We start from the raw sequence: 23233 nt of genomic DNA, 5'->3' as shown, positions 1-23233 counted from the left end.
AGGTTTTTCTGTTTGCACTCAATCATACTTCAAACACCAAGACTTCGTGATAAAATGGGAGAGAAGTCATACATATTAATATTTTGAAGTATACAGCTGTTGATGTTATGTATTTGTAGTGCCATAAAGGTGAGCTTACATTTCTGGGCAACTAAATGGCTCTTCTTTTATCCAGTTCATGCTGCTTTGTAATGTGTAATTTTTATATGATAGTCTTCTATTCATTATCTATCCTCTCCAGTCCGCATTATGCAGGTTTAATTTTCTAAAGTAACGTAACGCTATTTGCTGATTTTTGCACATTGGAAGAAATGGCATGGAGAATATATGTTGTTTTTTAATTATGAATGCATTTATGAATAATGCATCAAAGTGTCATTTGATGTAATTTATGTGGACCTTCGTTGGAGTTCCATACCATAATTAAGTAAACTGAAACTGTGAAAGGTCCTGCTGGTATTCGAACATGAGCTAAAGCAGCAGGCCTGTTAACCCACTGAGCTGTCTCGCATGGAGATTAGCTGTGCCCTTCCCTTGGACGACATTTACTGTGCACTGCTCCTGACAGGTCCTCCTAAGCACAAGATTTCCATATTCTGTGGCTCAACAAAAGATAAGCCCCCCCCCCCCCCCCCCCAGGCGAATATGGTGAGGGGCCCCGGACACGACACACACATATCTCACATATATTTATAGGCTTGGGGGCTGCAGCAGGACGTGCGTTACGCCACCGCAGGTATAGTGATATCCCCCTAGAAACGGCATGTTTTGTTTCGGCCAAATGTGACCCGAAGGTAGTGGTCTTCGCCCTGCCTCCTGTCTGTTTTAGAGAAACCCATCGTTGACCCCTCCAGGCCCCGCCCCGGCGACTGGCCCCTCCTCCCCGGCCGCACTGCCGCCCGAGGCCTGCAGGCGGCAGCAGATCCCCGGCCTCGCGTAGAGGAAGTGTCCGGCCGGCGGAGGAGGCGGAGGCGGGCCCGGTACAGAGAGGCAAAGAGCGGCTGGGGAGAGAGGAGCTGTCCCGGCCGGGGATCCGCAGACCATGGCGGCGGCTGAGAGGAGAGCTTTTGCCAACAAGATCAACCGGTAAGGCGCTGGGTACCCGGGCACATGGAGGGACGGTGTGTGGAGAGGGGGATACAACAGGGAGAGGCTGGATCGATCCCGGGAGGAAAGACGCCGGAGAAACCCAAGGGTGAGCTGGGCACCCATAGGAGATACTTAAGGGGTGGAGATCCGAATGTTTGGGGACAGAGGCGCTGCCCCGACCCAGGAGTGTGTGTGTGGGGAGACAGGAAGAGAACAAGGAAAGAGAGCTGGGAGAGACAGTCAGGAGTTGGTGTGAGGAAGCGAGGAATAAATAGCCTGTGGGGAGAGAACAAGGGAAGGAAATCCTTTGTAGGGTAGTCATTGGCGATGCTTGGGAGTGGGCGTCGGGAGCTGTGGGAATCTGTGTAGGGTGACAGAGATGTACTGAAGTTCAGGAAGACAAGTAGAGTTGTGGAAGGGGTGCTATAATGTAGACAAGAGTACAGGTGCCAAATTGTAACCCCGATGGGGGGCAGGGAAGGGTGATGGAGTGATAACGCGAGTAGGAGGGAGAGATGCAAGGGATAGAGTGAGTGGTTGTGTTCCTAGGTGAATAGTCTTTGGAGCTAGAACAATGGGGGATTAATGGGGAGTGTTGATTTCTGGTATGAAGGAGTGGGGGGGGGGGGATAGGAGAGGTATCATGTGAAACTTGTTTTGTGGGAGGTTATTGTGGGCAGAATACATGGGGAATACTCCAGGGTTAGTGTAGGTTCAAAGGGAGGGAGGAAGTGATGTGATATCTTTGGTTGAGTGCACTGGTTTGATGATCAGGGTTGTAGTAGGGGTGCCTCTGGGGCAGATTGGGGGCCTGGGCGATGTTATGGCAAAGAGGAAGCAAGATGTTTGGGGGTTAGAGTAGTGTGAGATGGAGGTCAATCAGAATCTTGTGCTGTAGTGTCTAGAGTGGATAAAGAGGGATGAAAGAGTGAGTGGCGTGGGCGGGCTTGTCCTTTGTCATAAACTTTTAGGCTCTGAGGGCTTCTCCATTTGGGCTCTGATGGCGGCTTCATTCGGTATCTAATGGCATCCATATTTGGAGTCAGCTTTGCACTGGGGCTCTGTGATGGTGCCTTGGTTTGGCCTCTGTGATGGGGTTTGGACAACTGTGTTTGAGCTCTGTAATGGGTTTTGTGCTCCGTGATTGTGCCTGGTTTTGGGCTCCGTGATGGCGTCTGGGTTTGGGCTACGTGATGGCGTCTGGGTTTGGGCTCCGTGACGGCGTCTGGTTTTGGGCTCTGTGACAGCGTCTGGTTTTGGGCTCTGTGAGGGCGTCTGGTTTTGGGCTCTGTGAGGGCGTCTGGTTTTGGGCTCTGTGAGGGCGTCTGGTTTTGGGCTCTGTGAGGGCGTCTGGTTTTGGGCTCTGTGAGGGCGTCTGGTTTTGGGCTCTGGGATGGTGTCTGGTTTTGGGCTCTGTGAGGGCGTCTGGTTTTGGGCTCTGGGATGGAGTCTGGTTTTGGGCTCTGTGATGACCCCTGTGCCTGGGCTCTGTGATGACCCCTGTGCCTGGGCTCTGTGATGACCCCTGTGCCTGGGCTCTGTGATGACCCCTGTGCCTGGGCTCTGTGATGACCCCTGTGCCTGGGCTCTGTGATGACCCCTGTGCCTGGGCTCTGTGATGACCCCTGTGCCTGGGCTCTGTGATGACCCCTGTGCCTGGGCTCTGTGATGACCCCTGTGCCTGGGCTCTGTGGTGACCCCTGTGCATGGGCTCTGTGGTGACCCCTGTGCCTGGGCTCTGTGATGACCCCTGTGCCTGGGCTCTGTGATGACCCCTGTGCCTGGGCTCTGTGATGACCCCTGTGCCTGGGCTCTGTGATGACCCCTGTGCCTGGGCTCTGTGATGACCCCTGTGCCTGGGCTCTGTGATGACCCCGGTGCCTATAACCCCTGTGCCTGGGCTCTGTGATGACCCCTGTGCCTGGGCTCTGTGATGACCCCTGTGCCTGGGCTCTGTGATGACCCCTGTGCCTGGGCTCTGTGATGACCCCTGTGCCTGGGCTCTGTGCCTGGGCTCTGTGATGGCCCCTGTGCCTGGGCTCTGTGATGGCCCCTGTGCCTGGGCTCTGTGATGGTCCCCGTGCCTGGGCTCTGTGATGGTCCCCGTGCCTGGGCTCTGTGATGGCCCCCGTGCCTGGGCTCTGTGATGGCCCCCGTGCCTGGGCTCTGTGATGGCCCCCGTGCCTGGGCTCTGTGATGGCCCCCGTGCCTGGGCTCTGTGATGGCCCCCGTGCCTGGGGTCTGTGATGGCGCTTGGGCTCTCTGATGGCGCATGGGCATTTGTTCTATGATGGCCCATGGGTATGGGCTCTGTGATGGCTCCTGGGCTCTGTGATGATGGAGCCTGAGCCTGGGCTCTGTGATGGTGCCTGAGCCTGGGCTCTGTGATGGTGCCTGAGCCTGGGCTCTGTGATGGTGCCTAAGCCTGGGCTCTGTGATGGTGCCTGAGCCTGGGCTCTGTGGTGGCCCCTGGGCCTGGGCTCTGTGGTGGCCCCTGGGCTCTGTGGTGGCCCCTGGGCTCTGTGGTGGCCCCTGGGCCTGGGCTCTGTGGTGGCCCCTGGCCCCTGTGATGGCCCCTGGGGCTGGGCGCTGTGATGGCGTCTAGGTTTTGGCTCCACCGCAATGTATGGCTTTAAGCTCCCTACAGTATCTGGGTCTCTGCTCCCGATGGCATCTTGGTTTAGGCTTTGGCGAGTCAATTTGGCCCTGATGTCCCTTTTAATCTTGATGTCATCTGAACGGCGATGGAGCCTAGTTTTCGTCTCTGACAGAGTTTTCACTTGGGCCTTTAATGGAGCCTCTAGTTCCTTTCCTATAGGACCTCTGATTGCCCCTCCATTCAGTGATCACTATATTTCTCTGATTGTGACCTGAAGGGGTATCAATTTGTGATTGGGGAACATCACTTTTTAGGTCTCGCCTGTCGATGCGCATGCGCATCGAGCAAGGCGAGAGTATTGGGACTTATCCGCTCTTTATCCACACTGCAAGGAATCGTGGCGATTCCTTGCAGTGCCCGTGACTTTTAAGCTCAATGCGCATGCGCATTGAGCTTAAAAGCGCGTGCACGTCCGTCTTTGTTTACCCGCTCCGCCCCCTCCCCTTCCCGCCGTGTCGCATTTCTCCTCCCCCCTCCCCTCTCTTCCCTCCGTCTTGTTTATTTTACCCGCTCCGCCCCCTCCCCTTCCCGCCGTGTCGCATTTCTCCTCCCCCCTCCCCTCTCTTCCCTCCGTCTTGTCTTGTGAGTCTCTGTAACTGTACCCCGCCTTTCACCCATCCTGTAGTCATGTAAAACAACTCCTCGGGTTACAGCTCCTGTTTCCGAGATCTTTCTATAACTCGTGCCACTTTCTTTTATTTAATGTCCGTGCCTTTCTTCCCATGCATAGGGTTGGCATAAGCGCTGCACATTTTAGGAAGCAGTATAACAAAGCATAATGTTTAGGGTTAAACACCATTCAAGCAAGCAGTGTGACGTAGCATCGTGTTCCCTGTTTCCCTCGCTCCAATTCCCTATAGTATTCCCTCTCCCCCATGCCCTGTCATTCCCTCTTCTGTTGTGTCGCAGCGATTTAAACATGTCTTAAACGCAATAAGCACTATGCAAGCCAATACATTACATAAAGTGACATCTTCCCCGTGCCGCTTCTGTGTACCTTTTCCCTTCAGATGCAGCGCTTTGACCCTATCTACATGCGGCATAAGCACTATCTATGCAAACTGCTGACATATTACATCGGGTTCTCCTGTTCCCTCTCTCCAATTTCTTCTCTCATTCCACTTGTTTCTCCTCACCCCTACTGCTTCCTTAAAGTACTACGGTGCACAAAAAATGTAGGGCAACTTTCGTGCCGTATAAGCAGCCAACGTGACATAACTCCTTTCTTCCCTCTCTCCGGCTCCCTCCTGTGTCTACTCCTTCTCTTGCTTGCCCCCGCTCTGCGCATGCGCCAACTGTTAGCAAGCGTTTTTATTAACAAAAGGAAAACATAGTCTAGTCTGGGAAACACAGAGGCGGGTAACAAGGGGATCCTCTAGCAGCCATGAGTGCATGAAGCTCCCCACACACTCCAGACCCAGATGTGTATGATTGCGACAGAGATGACGCGAAGAGGCTAAACATTAAGACGTCACACGGGTGCTGGATCTGAAGATACGGGAAGGGAGCATACCAACGAGATTCATGCTGAAATAGAAATGTAAACTTTCAGCGCCGATCAAACCATTCAAAAATGTCTCCCTTGCAATGCCTGGTGCGAGAGTGAGTCTTTGTATGTCAGAGACTGACAGAGACGTGGTAACATTGGCGAACCCAGGGGCTTTAAGTGGGTCGGGTTCTGCCGGTGCTCAACAGCTGCATGTCTAAAAACCAGGTGCCAGACTACTGCAAGCTTCCATCCACACGCAGGCTCTCCTGCACACCAACGTCATTCTTTTCGTGTGACCCGCCACAGACCGGCCTTTCTACAGGGCTGAGGAGGGGGTGGGGGCAGCAGGGCGTCCTTTGCAAAAGGTTTTAAACTGTACAGTTTAATCGATAAACTTTCCATTTGGTGCATTAAGCAGGCATGCATTCCTGAATCAACACTGCATGACCCAGTTCGTGGTAATTGTACAGTTTTTCAATCCCTGGTTTAATTTCGTTCCTGTTTTTTTTTTTCAGTTCTTCAAGTTGTCTCCTTAATTTAAGTGTAAGGCTTGCAAATTATTATAAACATAGATAAGAACGGAAAGACACACTCCTTTCACGTGCCCCTGGCTGTAAAAGGAAGTGACACATAGGTTGAAAGCCTACAGAGCGTGTTGTGCACATGAAAGTGACAATGCGGAAACAAAGCAGCTGGCTGCTCTGGAGTCTGCAGAGATCTTATCGACTCTATAACCGTCTCCACCACAAATGGGCCCCAAACACTGTCGATCGCACAAACTGGCCGTATGTTAAAGTGATGCTGACACTCTAATGGATGTTTTCCACTTTGAATTCTCCCAGCTCTGCCCAGAAGAGAAACTTTTTCCTTCCAAACTGATTTGCCCAGTGCAGTTCTATTCACTTTAATCCTAAATGTGAATTCCTGCTTGCATACAATAATATTGTATTTGTGCACACAAACGAAATGGATGTGTTCCTAAAAAGCAGGGAATACATACATGAAATAAATGCACATTTGAATCGTTCATTAAGGATAAAAGCATATTTGGAAATTAATTTGCCAGAGTGCCTGTGTCAACCAGGGAGGCCTTGAGGACAAATAGCTGGGCTTTCAGAAACTTGATCCCAAACACGACTTGCTCATAATATGAATGTCTCTTTTTATGAGTGCCTAAGTTCATTGTGTTTTGTGGCTCACCCTCAACCCCCCACTCACCCTCACCCTCACCCTCACTCACCCTCAACCCCTCACCCTCACTCACCCTCAACCCCTCACTCACCCTCACTCACCCTCAACCCCTCCCCCTCAACCCCTCCCCCTCAACCCCTCACTCACCCTCACTCACCCTCACTCACCCTCACTCACCCTCACTCACCCTCACTCACCCTCACTCACCCTCACTCACCCTCAACCCCTCACTCACCCTCACTCATCCTCACTCACCCTCAACCCCTCACCCTCACCCACCCTCAACCCCTCACCCTAACTCACACTCACCCTCACCCTCACTCACCCTCACCCTCACTCACCCACCCTCACCCTCACTCACCCTCACTCACCCTCAACCCCTCACCCTCACACAGTGCAATAGGTCTTGGAGCATTTGAGTTAGAGCTTTTAGAATTGTTTATGGCTTTTTTTATTTGTAATTCTTTAGCATTGGCTACAGGAAACAAAAATGCTAAAGATTTACAAAAAAAACCCATAAACAATTCTAAAAGCACTAACTCTAATGCTGCGAGACCTATTGCATTTCCAATGCTTGTTTTAAAGGGGCAGTATGTTGTCAGAGAAATTGTATTTGTGGCTTGCAGTGCTGTATGTATTTGTGGGTGTCGTGGAGAATGGGGAGTCTCCTGTGGCTGGATGGGAAGTCTCCTTTTGTGGCACACGGAGTGTCTTTAATCTTGACTGGAGGGGGTGACTTCATTTGTGGCTGATACATCTCTTCATTTGATTGGAAGAGCTATTTCCCATAATGGCCAGAGTGGTGGTCTGCTTGTGGATGGAGGAATAGTGTACACATAGTGTGCGGGAATATTAAAAAAAATTATGTACAAGACTCGCGCTGCACTGGTTTAACTTAAAGAAATCATTTGTCAAACTAAAGAATACATAACACTGTAGCTAGGCTAATCTTCAACCTGTTCAGATAGAACCATATTGTCCCTGTCCTCCAATTTCTACACTTACTACCTGTGACCAGAAGGGTATCTTTGAAAGTCCTTTATGCATTGAGAAACATTGGCTGGTATCAGGATTCTTACTATTAAAACTCAGACTGTACAACAAAAGGAAAAGCCTCAGGTCAAGAATGGCCTCACTTCCGATAATTCATTCAATCCATAAAGCCTGTGTTGGAGGTAGCTGTTTTGCAGTGAATGCATGCAAATTATGGCATAAACTGGTAAAGAAAATTGGCTCCATCAACAATTCGGAAGAGTTCTAAAGTTCTGGCACCTTCCATCATTCAAGATGGTGTTTCTTAATCTTTATAGTTCTGTGGACCTCCACTGAATCACTACCGGGATCTGGGGATCCCAGCGTGAGCATTTTCTAAGATTTTAATCTCAAAGCAAAATACAAAAATACAGAAACAAGTATACATCAAACAAATACATAAATGGTGAAATATTTTAATAAAAAACAAATGTAAAAAAGTTAACTTTAATTCTAAAAGATGGACTGGTATTCTAAACTCTAACAGATCACTCCTAATGAATGCCCTTTTTGTCAGCTCTTCAATTGAGGACACCCATCATCCATAATATATTCGGGGTGACAAATGCAAAAACAACAGTTGATGGACGATGGAGTGCAAAAAAACGATGGATTTAGGCCCAGATCTCTGTACTGGGGTGAATGTATGACATTGTTCTGCATTCTGTCCATCAACTGTTGTTTTTGCATTTGTCACCCCGAGTGGGACGGGTATGCTCGGACGTGAGTCCCGTGCTCTCCACGCCACTGGAGTCAAGCTATCCTGGCTGAAGATGGCTGATAGCCAGAAACCGGTCCTAGGATGCTTGATTCCGGTCCAGGGAAGACATGGCTTGGCAGTTCGGGCTGGACTGTTCCCATGAGGCACAGGGTCAAGGCTGATTTGCATATGGCCATGTCTGAACTGGGGTGGTGTGGAGTGTAAAAAAACGATGAATTTAGGCCCAGATCTCTGTACTGGGGTGAATGTATGACATTGTTCTGCATTCTGTCCATCAACTGTTGTTTTTGCATTCAATGAAAAGAAAGCACAGGTAAATTGATGAAAGGTGTGCATGATGCATTTTTCCCTCCAAATGTTTTTATTGACTACCAGCAATTACAATCTGCCACGTTAGCATTGCCATACATTTCACATTGACTTCGAGCACCTCTCCCCTTCCCCCCCACCCCTTCCTGTTTCTTCATTAATTGTCTGCTTCACTTGTCTCGTTTCTTGGACCTATCCTCTTAATACCACTCAGTTAAAATGAGCTTATATCTAAAGTCGCTAATGCCCACATGCATCAAACTCCCGTTTTGTGTTTCCAAATTTGCGATTTTTACAGAATCGCAAATAAGGAATCGCAAAACGGGATGCATGATTGAAAGTGCATAATATTTGCGATTCGGTAAAAATCGCAATTTTTACCGAATCGCAAATATTATGCGACTTTAAATTTGCGATTTCGCAATTCCCATTGATTCCTATGGGCCAAAAGGCCCATAGGAATCAATGGTAATTGCGAATTCGCAAATTGGAATTCGCAAATTGTTGATGCATTCCATGGGTGCAGGGGGGGTCCAAAGGACCCCCCCCTGCACCCCTGAAATGTATTTTAAAATGGATGTTTCACACACACACATGTCCTAAGGACATGTGTGTCTGTAACATGACAGTGTTTAAAATGCAAATTAGAGCATTTTAAACATTTTTCGCAAATTACCACGAGGTTCAATCTCGTGGTAATTTGCACTTGCAATCTTCAAGATCGCAATTTTTTAAAGAATGATGCATTGCATTTAAGGAATTGCAAAATTGCGATTCCTTAAATGCAATCGCATTTTAGAAAATCGCAAAATTAGCGATTTTCAACTAAAACCAATGATGCATCTCAAAAAGCATTTTTGGAATCGCAAACGGCCGATTTTAAGGAATCGCACCGTTTGCGACTCCAAAAATGATTGATGCATGTGGGCATAAGTGTTCCAGATTTTTCCCATATCCAGGGACAATCCCTACCCTTGTAGACCACCCGTTCCGCCATCATACATCAATCCATATCTTGTTGCCAAGCCCCCAAATTTTGGGCCATTTCAGCTACCTACGCCTTTGCAATATTTATGTTTGCCACTGCCAGACCCACCGTTATCCATTACATTTGTGCCCTAATGGCTTCAGTCTCGCCCCAAATGTTCAGAATACATTGTTTTGCTGATACTTATGCTGTCACCCTGTACTTTTCTTAGGCATTCCACAACTGCTGCTCAGTATTTTTTCTACACTGGACACTTCCAGAGCATATGAAAAAACGTACCCATCTGCCTGCAGCCACGCAAGCATAGTGTGTCCCCAGCCCTTCCCATTTTCACCATCGTACGGGCATAAAAGGAGCGATGAAGGATCCTGACCTGGATTATTGTAAAACCAGAGGGATGTACGTTGTTACAACGCATGCTTTTACCACGCATGCCTTTACAATGCAGGTTTTCAACGCAAGTCGTTACAACGACTTGCATTGGGGGGTGCTGGACAGTGAATAGTTTAATTTACTATTCCAACTCCAGTCCCCGTGGATAGTAGGGAAGGTGTTGGATAGTAAATTAAACTATTACCTATCCTAATGCGCCCCCCAGCGCAATTCGTTGTAATGACTTGCGTTGAAAAACCTGCATTGTAAAGGCACTGTGTGGTAAAAGTTGCGTCGTAAAGGATGTTTCCCAAATCAGAGATATATGGCCATCTCCTTGGGTGCTATCTCCTTGGGTGCTGCCAGGGCCTCCCGTTCTCCATCATCCAAGTCATCCAACATCCGCTCCCATTTTTCCCTTAGTTGCAACAAGACATCTGAATAAGGATTGAGTAACTTCTAATATGTCAGGGAAGTGGTCTTTCGGGCATATATTTGTCTAGTAGTCTGACCTCTAGGGGTTAGGACTCTGGAAGGTCTGTCCCCTTTGGGAGTATCGCTCTTAGAGGTTTGCAGATAACGGAAGACTTTGGAGGGTGCCAGCTAGTATTCTTGCTGCTGATCTGGCCAGGGAGTGACATTTCCATGAGTCCAGATGTCACAGTCTGGCTACCCAGCGTCTCCAGCCTTTCTGCCCCCCACAGCAAAGTCGCCTGCATAATCTTCTTTATCCACCCAAGGGACGCTGTGGCCTTCTTACAGAGTTGCATTACTGTCTGCGCGGGGTCCTGCTAAGCTCTAAGCCTAGTCCTCCCACATAAGGCCCTTAGGTATCCTTGCGGTCCTAATACCGCCCTGTGCTTGATGCATTGTTGATAAGTTCACAAGGTGTGTGTACAAGACCGGAGCTCCCACCGCGGAAGCCTCCGGTTGTAAGAACAGGTTTGTGCCACTAACGGCTAACACCAGCTCAGATTGGCAGGGGCAAATGGGTAGTAAAAAGGAGAAACTGGTGCTATATTCAGAGTATAGGAAAATAAGACATGACTTTTCCACACGGAATTCATTCTTTGGAGCAATGCACTAGAGATTTGGATGCTATCTTTCAGTGGTTCATTAGATTAACAGGCCTTTGCTTAAGTGTTGGATGATGTTAGGCGAGGATGGACTGCAAATGAGATTGTAAATTGGGATGTGAGGTTTGTGTTGCCTTAAGCAAGCTTGAGTGACCAAAGGCAGTATGCAAGAGATAGGATTTCAGTTTCTTTCTTGGAACTCTGGAGAAGTCCTTCTTGAGTTTAAAAGAGACTGGCAGGGAACTCTAATAATTTATTCTTGGGCACATAATGTTCTCTCAAAATCTTTTATCATTATAAGAAAATGATGATGAAGTTTTCGTTTTTGGGTGGATAGTGCTCGCAGGCTTTGATATAGTGGAAGGTGAGCTTGGGCAGCTGTGTGAACTAAGTTAAGTGTTTTCAAACAGAGCCCTCTCCTGCACCAGGAACTAGTGAAGTGCAATGAAGGCAGGTGTGATATGTCCACTGAGTTTCACCACTGTGTGTCAGGCAACATAGTTTTACTAGAATTCGCGAGGCTAATGTACAGGTTGTCTCAGTACTCGAAGCAGGGGAATATTTAGTAGAGTAACTAAGTGTTGTACAAATATAATTATTAGTAAATCGGGCATTAATCAAAAGGGTGCAGTACACGTATAACATTTATTGGATGGGTTAACGAGGTATGCATACGATGCCTTTAAGAATCGTGCGCGGTGTGTTGCTATTGTAAATTGCGGGAATGAGGTTAATTTAAAGTCTTTGAGGGACGTTGATTGGAAGTGCCGAATACACTATGGACAGTGGCCTCGCGACAAGCCAGCCCGCGGAGACCCAGTTGACGGAAACGCGCCGTGTACTCTCCGTGAACGTGCGTCTGTGCGTTGTGCGTGCGTGCGCGCACAGACGCTACATCAAATGCGCCTTTTCCTGCCATCTTTCCCACCCTGTCCAGTGCCACTTATGTAATTTTGCATATCCTGCTGCATCTTCCCGCGTGGGCGTTTATAAACCGGTGATAAAAAAGGGAAGTTTTTGACGTTTTCCTCTGCTCCTTGGCACTGGCCTTTGGGACGTACAAAATCATCGTACTGTCCTCCTTAAAAAATTGACATTTCAGTTTTATGTTTCTTAGATGCAAAAATTACATTTTTATGCTGAACAGCTGGAAATGGGGAGTAATTCTAACGCTGTGTGCGCTGGGATCTCGTTTATTTCGGGAGTAGGAGCCAGCCTTCCTTCCTTCCTTTGTGTGGGCCGGCAGCAGTGCCTGTCTGCCGAGGGGACTAACAGATGGCTATGCATTATTCATTCATTACGTCTTCATCCCCCCCAAAGGACAACATTCAATGGTAAATAATAATTTAACTTTTCATATCTTGTGTCGGCGTCTAGTAGCTTTGAGGCGCTTTAAATACACTAACTCCTACCATTCCATTTTATCCCACGCCATTCGGGCTAGGTGGAATTCCAGCCTGTGACTTGCAGTTGTGACAGATGTCTGCAACGAGAGCCCCGTCCACAGGACTGTGTTCACCCTTTGACCTCCAGATTATGCACACGTCTCTGGAAAAGGTGCTTTAACTCAATTAGTTATTCGCCCAAGCACTGGAACCTGCGAGCTGCTTACAAGACTTGCACATTTCCACAGCATGTGCCTTAACCCACGAAGCTACATTTTCAGGATTAGGTCCTGTGATCTGGTTGTACTCCAAGGTGTTTTACTCTCCAGCCTCCAAGAGATATTTTAGTATTATTGGGGGCGTGACCTTGTTCCCGAATCACTGTTTTGCAGGCTCCAAATATCTCTACAATCTGATTGCTTCTTTACATCTCACATATCACTCAGGTGTGGGATGATAATATAAATGCACATCCCTACCGAGAATCTCAGATTGGACAACCCAGTGTTGTAACCAGCCAAGCAGACTACAGCATATGAAGTTCCGTAAAGGGACCGGCAGAGCTGTTGAAAGCTAACAGCATACTGAAAACTGTGCAATTGTCTCTCACACTTCATCATCCAACATACTAATACTTCCCATAATATGATAACCGCTCCTCAGTGGGCATCATGCCCATCAAGGATACACTCCCCCCCCCCCCCCCCATCAGAGGATCAAAACAAAAATTACATCCTTCCAATCACGCACCCTGCATGGTGTAGCATGTAGGCAAGTGCTTAGCGCCCTGCATAAGGGGTATTAAGCGCTGTATTAATGATGCAATACAGGACCGGAATTAATGACATTCGTTCTACTAATGTCTGACAAGAGGTGCCTGTCTGTGGTCACTGGAATGTATACCCTCTGGTGAGAGGGGCCGCTCAACCAATATGGAACTCTTTACCATCTTGTTAGAACTACTCTCCAGTTTTATAGGATTGTATACCCCTGATGAGAAATGCCTTTCTGTGAGTATCAGAATCTGTAGGGATGTATAAACTGACAAGAGCCGCCGGTTTGTGATTAACAGAATATATATGCCCTGTGATGAGAGGTGCTGCTCAGTCAATATGGGATTCAGTTCCCTATAGTGTGAACTGTGCTCCGTTATTATAAGAAAGCGGAGCCCCTCATTGTTTATAGGAATGTATACCTTCAGTGATAATCGGAATGCATTCCCCGTGATGAGTGGTGTCTTGAAGTGATTATAGGAACAATCCTCCAATGAAAGGTGCATCTCAGTGATTATCAGTATTTGAGTACCCTGTCGTGGTTTTTAGTAAGCTCTAGATTGTGCTTGTTGTCCGTGGTTGACTGTAGAGTCCCTGACTGGCCTCGATCTCTTTTCACACTCTAACATACATTTAGGATGTCGCTTCTTGCTATTTCTAGTTAGGCCTCAGGTGAGTTCTGGGTAGCGAGAGATCCTGCGCACAGAGAGTCTCAAGAGACATCTGAGTACATCACCAAGACTACTGTGCCTGGCGTGGGTAGGTGTGCCCAGGGTTCAGCCTTATACGAAGCCTACAAGCGGTACAGATCTAACAAGCTCTCCTCTGTTCCATTCGTGCCCAGCCTGCGTGTCCAACACATGTCTGCACTGTGGTCATGTGTGTCCTGCCGGTGTGGGGGCACGCTGTCTTATAAGAGGTATTCTGGAACAAAGTTTTGGTTCAGTGCTCTAGCTCTGTCTTGTTTCTCTGCTGTAGAACAGTTCTCGTCATTTTCTGTAGAGCACTGATGATCGCTTTCTGCTGTGCTGTTGCTATTCTGGAGTACTGTAGTGATATGTCTGTAGAGCGGTGGTGGGCATATTATATAGTGTGGTGGTCATATTCTGAAGTGCGCTGATGGTCGCCTTCTGCTGTGCTGTTGATGCTCTGTAGTACTGTAGTGATCTGCATGTAGAGCGGTGGCTGTCATACATACTCTGTAGAGTGCTCATCGCTTTCTGCTGTGCTGGTGATGTTCTGTAGTACTGTAGTGGTCTGTCTGTAGAGTGGTGCTGGTCATATTCCGTAGAGCGCTGGTGATCGCTTTCTGCTGTGCTGGTGATGTTCTGTAGTACTGTAGTGGTCTGTCTGTAGAGTGGTGGTGGTCATATTCTGTAGAGCGCTGATGGTCGCCTTCTGCTGTGCTGTTGATGCTCTGTATTACTGTAGTGAACTGCCTGTAGAGCGGTGGTGGTCATACATACTCTGTAGAGTGCTCATCGCTTTCTGCTGTGCTGGTAATGTACTGTAGTGGTCTGTTTGTAGAGCAGTGCTGGGCATACTCTGTAGAGTGCTTATCGCTTTCTGCTGTGCTGGTGATGTTCTGTAGTACTGTAGTGGTCTGTCTGTAGAGCGGTGCTGGTCATGTTCTGTAGAGCGCTGATGATCGCTTCCTGCTGTGCTGGTGATGTTCTGTAGTACTGTTGTGGCCAATTTGTAGAGCGGTGCTGGGCATACTCTGTAAAGTGCTCATCGCTTTCCGCTGTGCTGGTGATGTTCTGTAGTACTGTAGTGGTCTGTCTGTAGAGCGGTGCTGGTCATATTCCGTAGAGCGCTGGTGATCGCTTTCTGCTGTGCTGGTGATGTTCTGTAGTACTGTAGTGGTCTGTCTGTAGAGTGGTGCTGGTCATATTCCGTAGAGCGCTGGTGATCGCTTTCTGCTGTGCTGGTGATGTTCTGTAGTACTGTAGTGGTCTGTCTGTAGAGTGGTGGTGGTCATATTCTGTAGAGCGCTGATGGTCGCCTTCTGCTGTGCTGTTGATGCTCTGTATTACTGTAGTGAACTGCCTGTAGAGCGGTGGTGGTCATACATACTCTGTAGAGTGCTCATCGCTTTCTGCTGTGCTGGTAATGTACTGTAGTGGTCTGTTTGTAGAGCAGTGCTGGGCATACTCTGTAGAGTGCTTATCGCTTTCTGCTGTGCTGGTGATGTTCTGTAGTACTGTAGTGGTCTGTCTGTAGAGCGGTGCTGGTCATGTTCTGTAGAGCGCTGATGATCGCTTCCTGCTGTGCTGGTGATGTTCTGTAGTACTGTTGTGGCCAATTTGTAGAGCGGTGCTGGGCATACTCTGTAAAGTGCTCATCGCTTTCCGCTGTGCTGGTGATGTTCTGTAGTACTGTAGTGGTCTGTCTGTAGAGCGGTGCTGGTCATATTCCGTAGAGCGCTGGTGATCGCTTTCTGCTGTGCTGGTGATGTTCTGTAGTACTGTAGTGGTCTGTCTGTAGAGTGGTGCTGGTCATATTCCGTAGAGCGCTGGTGATCGCTTTCTGCTGTGCTGGTGATGTTCTGTAGTACTGTAGTGGTCTGTCTGTAGAGTGGTGGTGGTCATATTCTGTAGAGCGCTGATGGTCGCCTTCTGCTGTGCTTTTGATGCTCTGTATTACTGTAGTGAACTGCCTGTAGAGCGGTGGTGGTCATACATACTCTGTAGAGTGCTCATCGCTTTCTGCTGTGCTGGTAATGTACTGTAGTGGTCTGTTTGTAGAGCAGTGCTGGGCATACTCTGTAGAGTGCTTATCGCTTTCTGCTGTGCTGGTGATGTTCTGTAGTACTGTAGTGGTCTGTCTGTAGAGCGGTGCTGGTCATGTTCTGTAGAGCGCTGATGATCGCTTCCTGCTGTGCTGGTGATGTTCTGTAGTACTGTTGTGGCCAATTTGTAGAGCGGTGCTGGGCATACTCTGTAAAGTGCTCATCGCTTTCTGCTGTGCTGGTGATGTTCTGTAGTACTGTAGTGGTCTGTCTGTAGAGCGGTGTTGGTCATATTCTGTCGAGTGCTTAAGATCGCTTTCTGCTGTGCTGGTGATGTTCTGTAGTACTGTAGTGGTCTGTCTGTAGAGCGGTGCTGGTCATGTTCTGTAGAGCGCTGATGATCGCTTCCTGCTGTGCTGGTGATGTTCTGTAGTACTGTTGTGGCCAATTTGTAGAGCGGTGCTGGGCATACTCTGTAAAGTGCTCATCGCTTTCTGCTGTGCTGGTGATGTTCTGTAGTACTGTAGTGGTCTGTCTGTAGAGCGGTGTTGGTCATATTCTGTCGAGTGCTTAAGATCACTTTGTGCTGTGCTGGTGATGTTCTGTAGTGGCCTGTTTGTGGAGCGGTGGTGGTCATACTCTGTAGAGTGCTCATCGCTTTCTGCTGTGCTGGTGATGTTCTGTAGTGGCCTGTTTGTGGAGCGGTGGTGGTCATACTCTGTAGAGTGCTCATCGCTTTCTGCTGTCCTGGTAATGTTCTGTAGTGGCCTGTTTGTGGAGCGGTGGTGGTCATACTCTGTAGAGTGCTCATCGCTTTCTGCTGTGCTGGTGATGCTCTGTAGTGGTCGGTCTGTAGTGCGGTGCTGGTCATATTTTGTAGAGCGCTGATGATTGCTTTCTGCTGTGCTGGTGATGTTCTGTAGTACTGTAGTGGTCTGTCTGTAGAGCGGTGCTGGTCATATTCTGTCGAGTGCTAAAGATCACTTTCTGCAGTGCTGTTTATATTCCATATAGCGGTGCTCGTGATGTAATAATGTCAGTGGTGCTGGTGATATTCTCTAATACTGTCAGCGGTGCTAGTCCTATTCTGTAGAGTACTACTATGCTGGCCATATTCTGTGGAGCGGTGCTGGTAATATTCTGTAACACTGTCAGTGGCGCTGCTCATATTTTATAATACTGTAAGCGGTGCTGGTGATATTCTGTAATATGGTGGTGGTGGTCTGTAGAGCAGTGCTGCTTATATTGTGTAATACGGTCAATGGTGGTGTTGAGATTCTGTAATACTGTCAGTGATGCTGTTGATATTCTGTAATACTGTGTTCGTTCTGTAGAGCAGCATTAGTTATATTTAATAATACAGTCAAGCTCATTCTGTAGATTGGTACCGGTATACATAAAATGTGGTATAACTTGGAGTGAACACATTCTCCAACAAAGTCCCCTGCCGAAGTTAATAAAGCACAAGAGAATCACTGCAGCGCCACTTATATATTTGGAATAGCCAGGTCTTAATCGTGCTTTTGAGCTTAAGATGGGCTGATACAATTGAAAGTTCTCCGAACAATATACTTCTACCTGCCTGACTGTACTGTACTCGTAGACAATGCGACATGGCTGAGATGCAATAAAGAGGTGGACACGTTCATAAACATGATATGGGGATGTGACCATGTCCAGGCATTTTTCAGCAGTGCGTAGGACTGTCCAAATGAATGGACACATAACTGCCTCTGACCCCACAGACAGTATATTACTGGGCATCAAGGGGGAGACAGATCTCTTGAAATATAGATGGGTCTTTTACTCCGCAGGAATCATGATGTCATGAAGAGACATAACAAGGCTATGAGGAGGCGATATATGCTAATATATTATTAACACATAGAGAAGGGGCATGGACTGCAGGGAGATAAAAAAAAAAATAGTGAGCCATACGAGGTCTGAGGATGCCTAAATAAGTGTGAAAGATATGGTGGGGCTGGAACGACAGTTTCGATAGGCCATTCATCTTGCACATATTCCCAAAGTGTACTTTTTACACACATGGGATACTCGTTGGGGGTATATTTGTACTCTGTGAAATTAGACCGCTCTTGGTTCTAGGTTGGGTGTTTTCGGATATTTTATACTAGTGATTAGGCGATGCAGATTTCGAATGCGTTGCAGGCATGGACCTATTTTTATCTGACGGCATGGGACTGCCATGGCTTTTGTGTTTCCTTTTGTGCTGAACTGCTGTTTTTTTTTAGCCACCTAAAAACAGCAATAGAAGAGAGCGCCAAGAACAGACGGCCTCATAGGAACCCTGTGCTTCAAAATTTGTAACACTTGCATGATGTAGTTCTGTGCCAGGTAGAATCGCGGGTGCATTGTAGAAATATATTAGTTTAGAAGCTGAACTCATTCAGCCAAAGAGACTGAGCTCAGGTTTCGAAATGCTGTTCACAAGTGCAAGAAAGACATACATAATGACCATCAAAACACCCTAACAAATACAGCTACCACAACTGCTGTGTTCCAGGAACTAAAAATACCACAAGGCAGTACTGTGTCTAGAAAAATGACCCTCAGGAATATCTATTTAAACTTTTATATAGCACAGCGAAGTCTTCAAAAAAGGAACAGGTTGGGAAAATTGACCATGTAAAAGTTACATCCAAGAGAGCAGGATAAGGGTGAAAGCTACAGCTGATCATTGGTGTTTATGTATCTAAACATCTACACAGGAAAATACTCTGTACAACAGTTTCCCCTCATATTACCGAGCCCACAACATGCACACAGGTTACTCGGTCACAGCATTTGGCCTCACAATATTGTGTGGGACATATGTACCCTCGAACAAATTATCTAACCAAGTAAAGACAAGTTGGTGATATTGTGCAACATGAATCTCTAATACCGTCTGTCTTTAATACATGATGGCATTTAGTTGTGTGCCTATTTTATGAAGTTGTTTAATAACGTTTTTTGGAAGCTGTTTGTTTTTCCTACATAGGCTCAGATAAAAAGGGCATTTTCTACAGGATTGAGACTGAGAGTATGACAAGCTATTGTTTCATTATCTAAATCAAATATTACACCTTTCTCTAACTGATACCCAGAGGTATTAACAGTCCTGGCATGGGAATACCCTGACTCACTGAAAAAGCCTTAAGTCTTTCAGAGCTGTGCTGTATGTATTTCCAAGAGGTGCAAACAACTGTCTTTTTTACTATAATTAGAGCAATTCATAGATCTGCTATTGACAATAGACAGATTGACTCCTAGTTCCTTATAAACATCAGGCAGTTTTTGGTAGCATATATTGATATGCGTAGTCTATATTGGACTGCAATTGCAGACTTCTTATCAGAAGTTGATAAGACAAGTATGGTAGTGTTGTAACCTTAATCCCCCAGTGGTACCTTCCGTCCACCCCTCCCCTGCTGTCCCAGTTGGTATTCCCCTGCCCTGAAGCTGTCAATGGAATGTTGGTGGTCTCTTCAGTGAGGAGAGTGGATAGCTATTAAATAAGTCCTGAGTCAACCTCGGTGTCATGTCATCTCTTTTGGAATCCCTACACTGGCGACAAGGGTGGGATTTACTAGGTTCATTCTTTAATGCACCGGCTATACAGGAACATGAAGGTCTCAAAACGTAACATGAGAAACACAATTGAAAACGTGGTGGCATTCCATACCGCCTGTGTCATAAAATACGCTGCTTTCATGGGTCAGCAATTGAGAGCTATTTATTATTCATATCACAAGAAGTAAAATTAATTTCTCATGCTTGCTTTCTCACCTCCCCCCCCAATTTGTCCCAGTCATATTCCAGCATTAAAGTGTATGTGTGTCATTCGTACTTTCAATGTTTTCTACATGTATTTAAAACATTTGAAAGCGCTAGAAAGGATACTTTTAGCAATGCTTCCTGCGACTGTGAAGTCGTTTCAAGGACCTCTCTCTTAAGAATTTTGTTTTCAGAATGCCAGCATACGGCGCAAAACTTCAAGTTCTAGAATGGACACCCTTTTTAGGTGAGCCCATTTAAAGAGGAATGCATTCATTCCTTCATAAAAGCTCAGTGTTTGCAAAGACAGTTTTCTCTTTGGTTTAACAAAAGTTAGCCTTTGACCAACTATGAACAGACAAAAAAGGCAGCAAGAGTAACTAATTGAAAGAGCATCATTATATTCCAATCTGTTGTTTAAATCTCTCAATTTCCTCTCGGGGTGCCGGAGCACCTGCCACAACCCCTCTTCCAGCTACACTGCATACAACTGCAGATTATGTCCACCCTTCTCCTCAGTTATAGTCATTTTCTGTAATATTTAGCATCACTATATTTGGGACATGAGATTACATTCTTGTTGTTTGATTTGTTCAAGCACAAAAAATGGTAGAGCGTACTTCACGACCCTGGCCCTTTTTCTGCCACCCTTCCATGTGCAAGAAATTATACATGGGACCTTTCTGAACATGTTGGAAATACTCACCAGTCAATAGGCCGAGGAGTCTTTGGCACTTTTGAATAGTTACAACTCATTGTAATTACTGTTCCCTCGCAAGCTCAGAAGACACACAAACAGTGACCGTTCTTTGCACAGATATGTTTTGCGGTTCTCTGATTGTAAATTTTCTGTAGGTAGGTGACTGATTTATTCGGTAGGACGATAGAGTACTAACATCCAACGGAACACACCTCACAAAACTCCATTCACGCCACCGCACAGTCCAGGTAATGGGGAATGATGTGGCCCCAACTGCACTTTCTACAGATTTTAATTTTTTTATTTTTTATCACTAGTCAACATCTGATAGAACAAATAGGCAGAGTGCCTCTCATACTGCAGTAAAGATCAGCAGTGGCCTAGCTGGCTTTCTCTGCGCTTCTATGGCGCTTTCCATCATGATAGGCCCTACAGTGGCGTAACAATAGCACCTACGGTGCGGGTGGGAGCAAGCTCCAGGCCTCCCAATCTGCACTGTGCACAGGCTGTGGGGCCCCTGGCTTTTTCAAAGCTCTTGACAGGGTCTGGAGGGTAGGGGGCCCACTCTGTGAACTTTGCCGGGGGGCACTCAAGTTTCATTCCGCCACTGTGGCCACATCGGCCAACAAAACACCGAATCTCATAACATGCACCCAACATAGCCCAAATATGCCTTGTTGTCTCTTTCATGAGGACCAAGATAGCACCCTACCACCAAAAGATGCCACAGAGAGACCTGGAACATAACATGTGAGACTGCATGCCTCAGGTACACGAACCACAAACGCATATAACATCCTAGTTAGAACACACACATGTGGATGGGCTGATAATGTACCATCTGCCCTGATAAAGATTTTGAGCTTAACTACAAGACTGCACTGTAAACTGTATGTCTACAGCTGAATGACTTTCAGTGTTACTACTGTTTGCATTTCTCCCACAGGACAGCTTAGGGTTCAAAAGACCATAACATCTCACGTGCATCAGCACAACACAGATATATCTTAAAAACAAGCTACTACAATGCTACTCATGATCTCCAGTAACAACAAGTTTTGGCTAAGCCAATAGGTCTCTCCTGGGCAAGAGCTATTGGCTTTGCCATGTTTTACACCAGCATGGTGCATAGAGAAAAGTTGTGTGAAGTGTCATAGAGTGGAATGGCGAATAGTGTTGTAGAGTGGAGTGGCAGAGAGTGTTGTGTATTGGAGTATCGTAGTGTGGAGTTGTGTAGAGTGCCATAGAGTAGAGTGGACTGGTGTAGAGTGCATTGGAGTAATGTGTTGCAGAGTATAGTGGCGTAGAGTGCAGTGGAATTGTATTCAGCAGCATACAATGCAGCATTGTAAAATGCAGTGGCATAGATTAGAGTGGTGCAGTGGTGTAGAGTGATGCGGGGTGACGTAGAGTTGAGTAATGCAAAGGGCAGTGGCGCAGAATAGAGTCTAGTGGAGCAAAGTAGAGTATCATAGAGTGGTGCGGAGTAGAGTGCAGTGGTGTAGAGTCTAGTGGCATAGCGTGCAGTGGCACAGAGTACAGTAATGCAGAGTAGAGTGCAGTGATTCGGAGTAGAGTGCTGTGAGTGCAGTTTTGTAGAGTGCATTGGAGTAGAGTGCAGTGACATAGAGTGGAGTAGAATGGCGTAGAGTGCAGTGGCGCAGAGTTGATTGTTTCAGAGTGGAGTGGTGCAGGGTAGAGTGCAATTGCGTAGAGTGGCATACAGTGTAATGGCGTAGGGTAAAGCAATGTAGAGTGCAGTGGTCCAGAGTAGATTGGAGTAGTGTACAGTGAATTGGCGTAGAGTGCAGGGGCATGGAGTTGAGTGTTACAGAGTAAAGTGCATTGGCGTAGAGTGTAGTGTTGCAAAGTGGCATAAGTGGGGTTGTACAGAGTAGATTGCTGGGACCTAAACTGGAGTGGTGAAGAGTGCAGTGGTATAGAGTAGAGTGGTACTGGGTAGAGTAGAGAGGCGTAGCGTGAAGTGGCATAGAGTGGAGTGGTGCAGAGTGCAGTGGCGTGTAGTGGTGAGAGTAGAGTGTAACTGTGTGGAGTGGAGTGGAGTGGAGTATGCATGGTGTGGTTATGCACTGCCATTACAGACAACACATTTTCAATTGAAATGGCCATTGCATTTGTACAGACATACAGTTTTAGTAATAAAACTATACAGTGCACAAACGAAAATGTGTAGAACTTACATCATCTAGTGTAATGATTTGTTTTGATCTTATTAAAGTGTTTGTTTCCAACACACTTCGGAAATAACAAAAAATGTGCTTTATTTGTGTTTTTAATTTTGATATATTCTGAAATACTTACACAATTCATTTAAATGTTGTTGTGTGCTAGAAAAAAACTCGTTCCTACCCCTAGTATCCTGCATGATTGTCACATAAATCTCCTCTCTTTGAACTCAGAGAAGGAAAAGTAAACATGCCCTTGGAAGACAGCATCTGACATTTGACTTTGGTCTTTGAATGCACAGCAAATAAGACAAGATAAGAACAAGATTTAAACGCCTGTTAACAGAAAGGGAGTTCTTGGAACAATATTAAAAGCACGATTTAGCCAACGGGAGGGATGAATTGAACGGGGAGAGCCTAAAGCAAATAAATACAACAAATAGAAAGCCTAAAAAAATGTGAGTAACAAACCACAAAGCCAATGGTGATCCATGGGCGGAATGCATTCCTAGGTCAGCTTTCTGAAAGTCCCCAAGATGTCTTTAGCAATTCAGACAGCTGTGCTGTCTGGTGGCTGCGACCTCAAAAAAATTACGCGAATACCCAACAGGACACTCTAACCGTACCCCATTACACACTGCTAGGACTATGCAGACATATTTATGATAGACTATCAAACCCTCAAAAGCACTTAACAGGCACCAGTTCCTATTATTTATTCCTGTCCAAATACACTTTGAATACCCAGAAGCCTG

At 46.7% G+C, this 23233-nt stretch overlaps 1 protein-coding gene across 7 annotated transcripts in view; it reads left to right on the top strand.

Annotated features, from left to right (window-relative positions):
- Positions 1 to 891: 891 nt before the first annotated feature.
- The window catches only part of LOC147748470 (dedicator of cytokinesis protein 7-like), a 476862-nt gene continuing 454520 nt past the window's right edge, over positions 892 to 23233 (top strand). For 6 of the 7 annotated variants that reach the window (XM_086962156.1, XM_086962145.1, XM_086962135.1 and 3 more), the window contains exon 1: positions 919 to 1086. In XM_086962156.1, coding sequence (XP_086818282.1) covers positions 1043 to 1086 — 44 coding nt within the window. In that variant the 5' untranslated portion in view covers positions 919 to 1042. Of the gene's footprint in view, positions 1087 to 23233 lie in introns of all 7 variants that reach the window. The other variant, XM_086962164.1, reaches the window with a different exon arrangement.

This window comes from Lissotriton vulgaris, chromosome 1_1, assembly GCF_964263255.1.
Source record: "Lissotriton vulgaris chromosome 1_1, aLisVul1.2, whole genome shotgun sequence".
NCBI lineage: Eukaryota > Metazoa > Chordata > Amphibia > Caudata > Salamandridae > Lissotriton > Lissotriton vulgaris.
The sequence above is the reverse complement of the archived record's forward strand: the minus strand, read 5'-3'. Positions and strand labels throughout refer to the sequence as shown.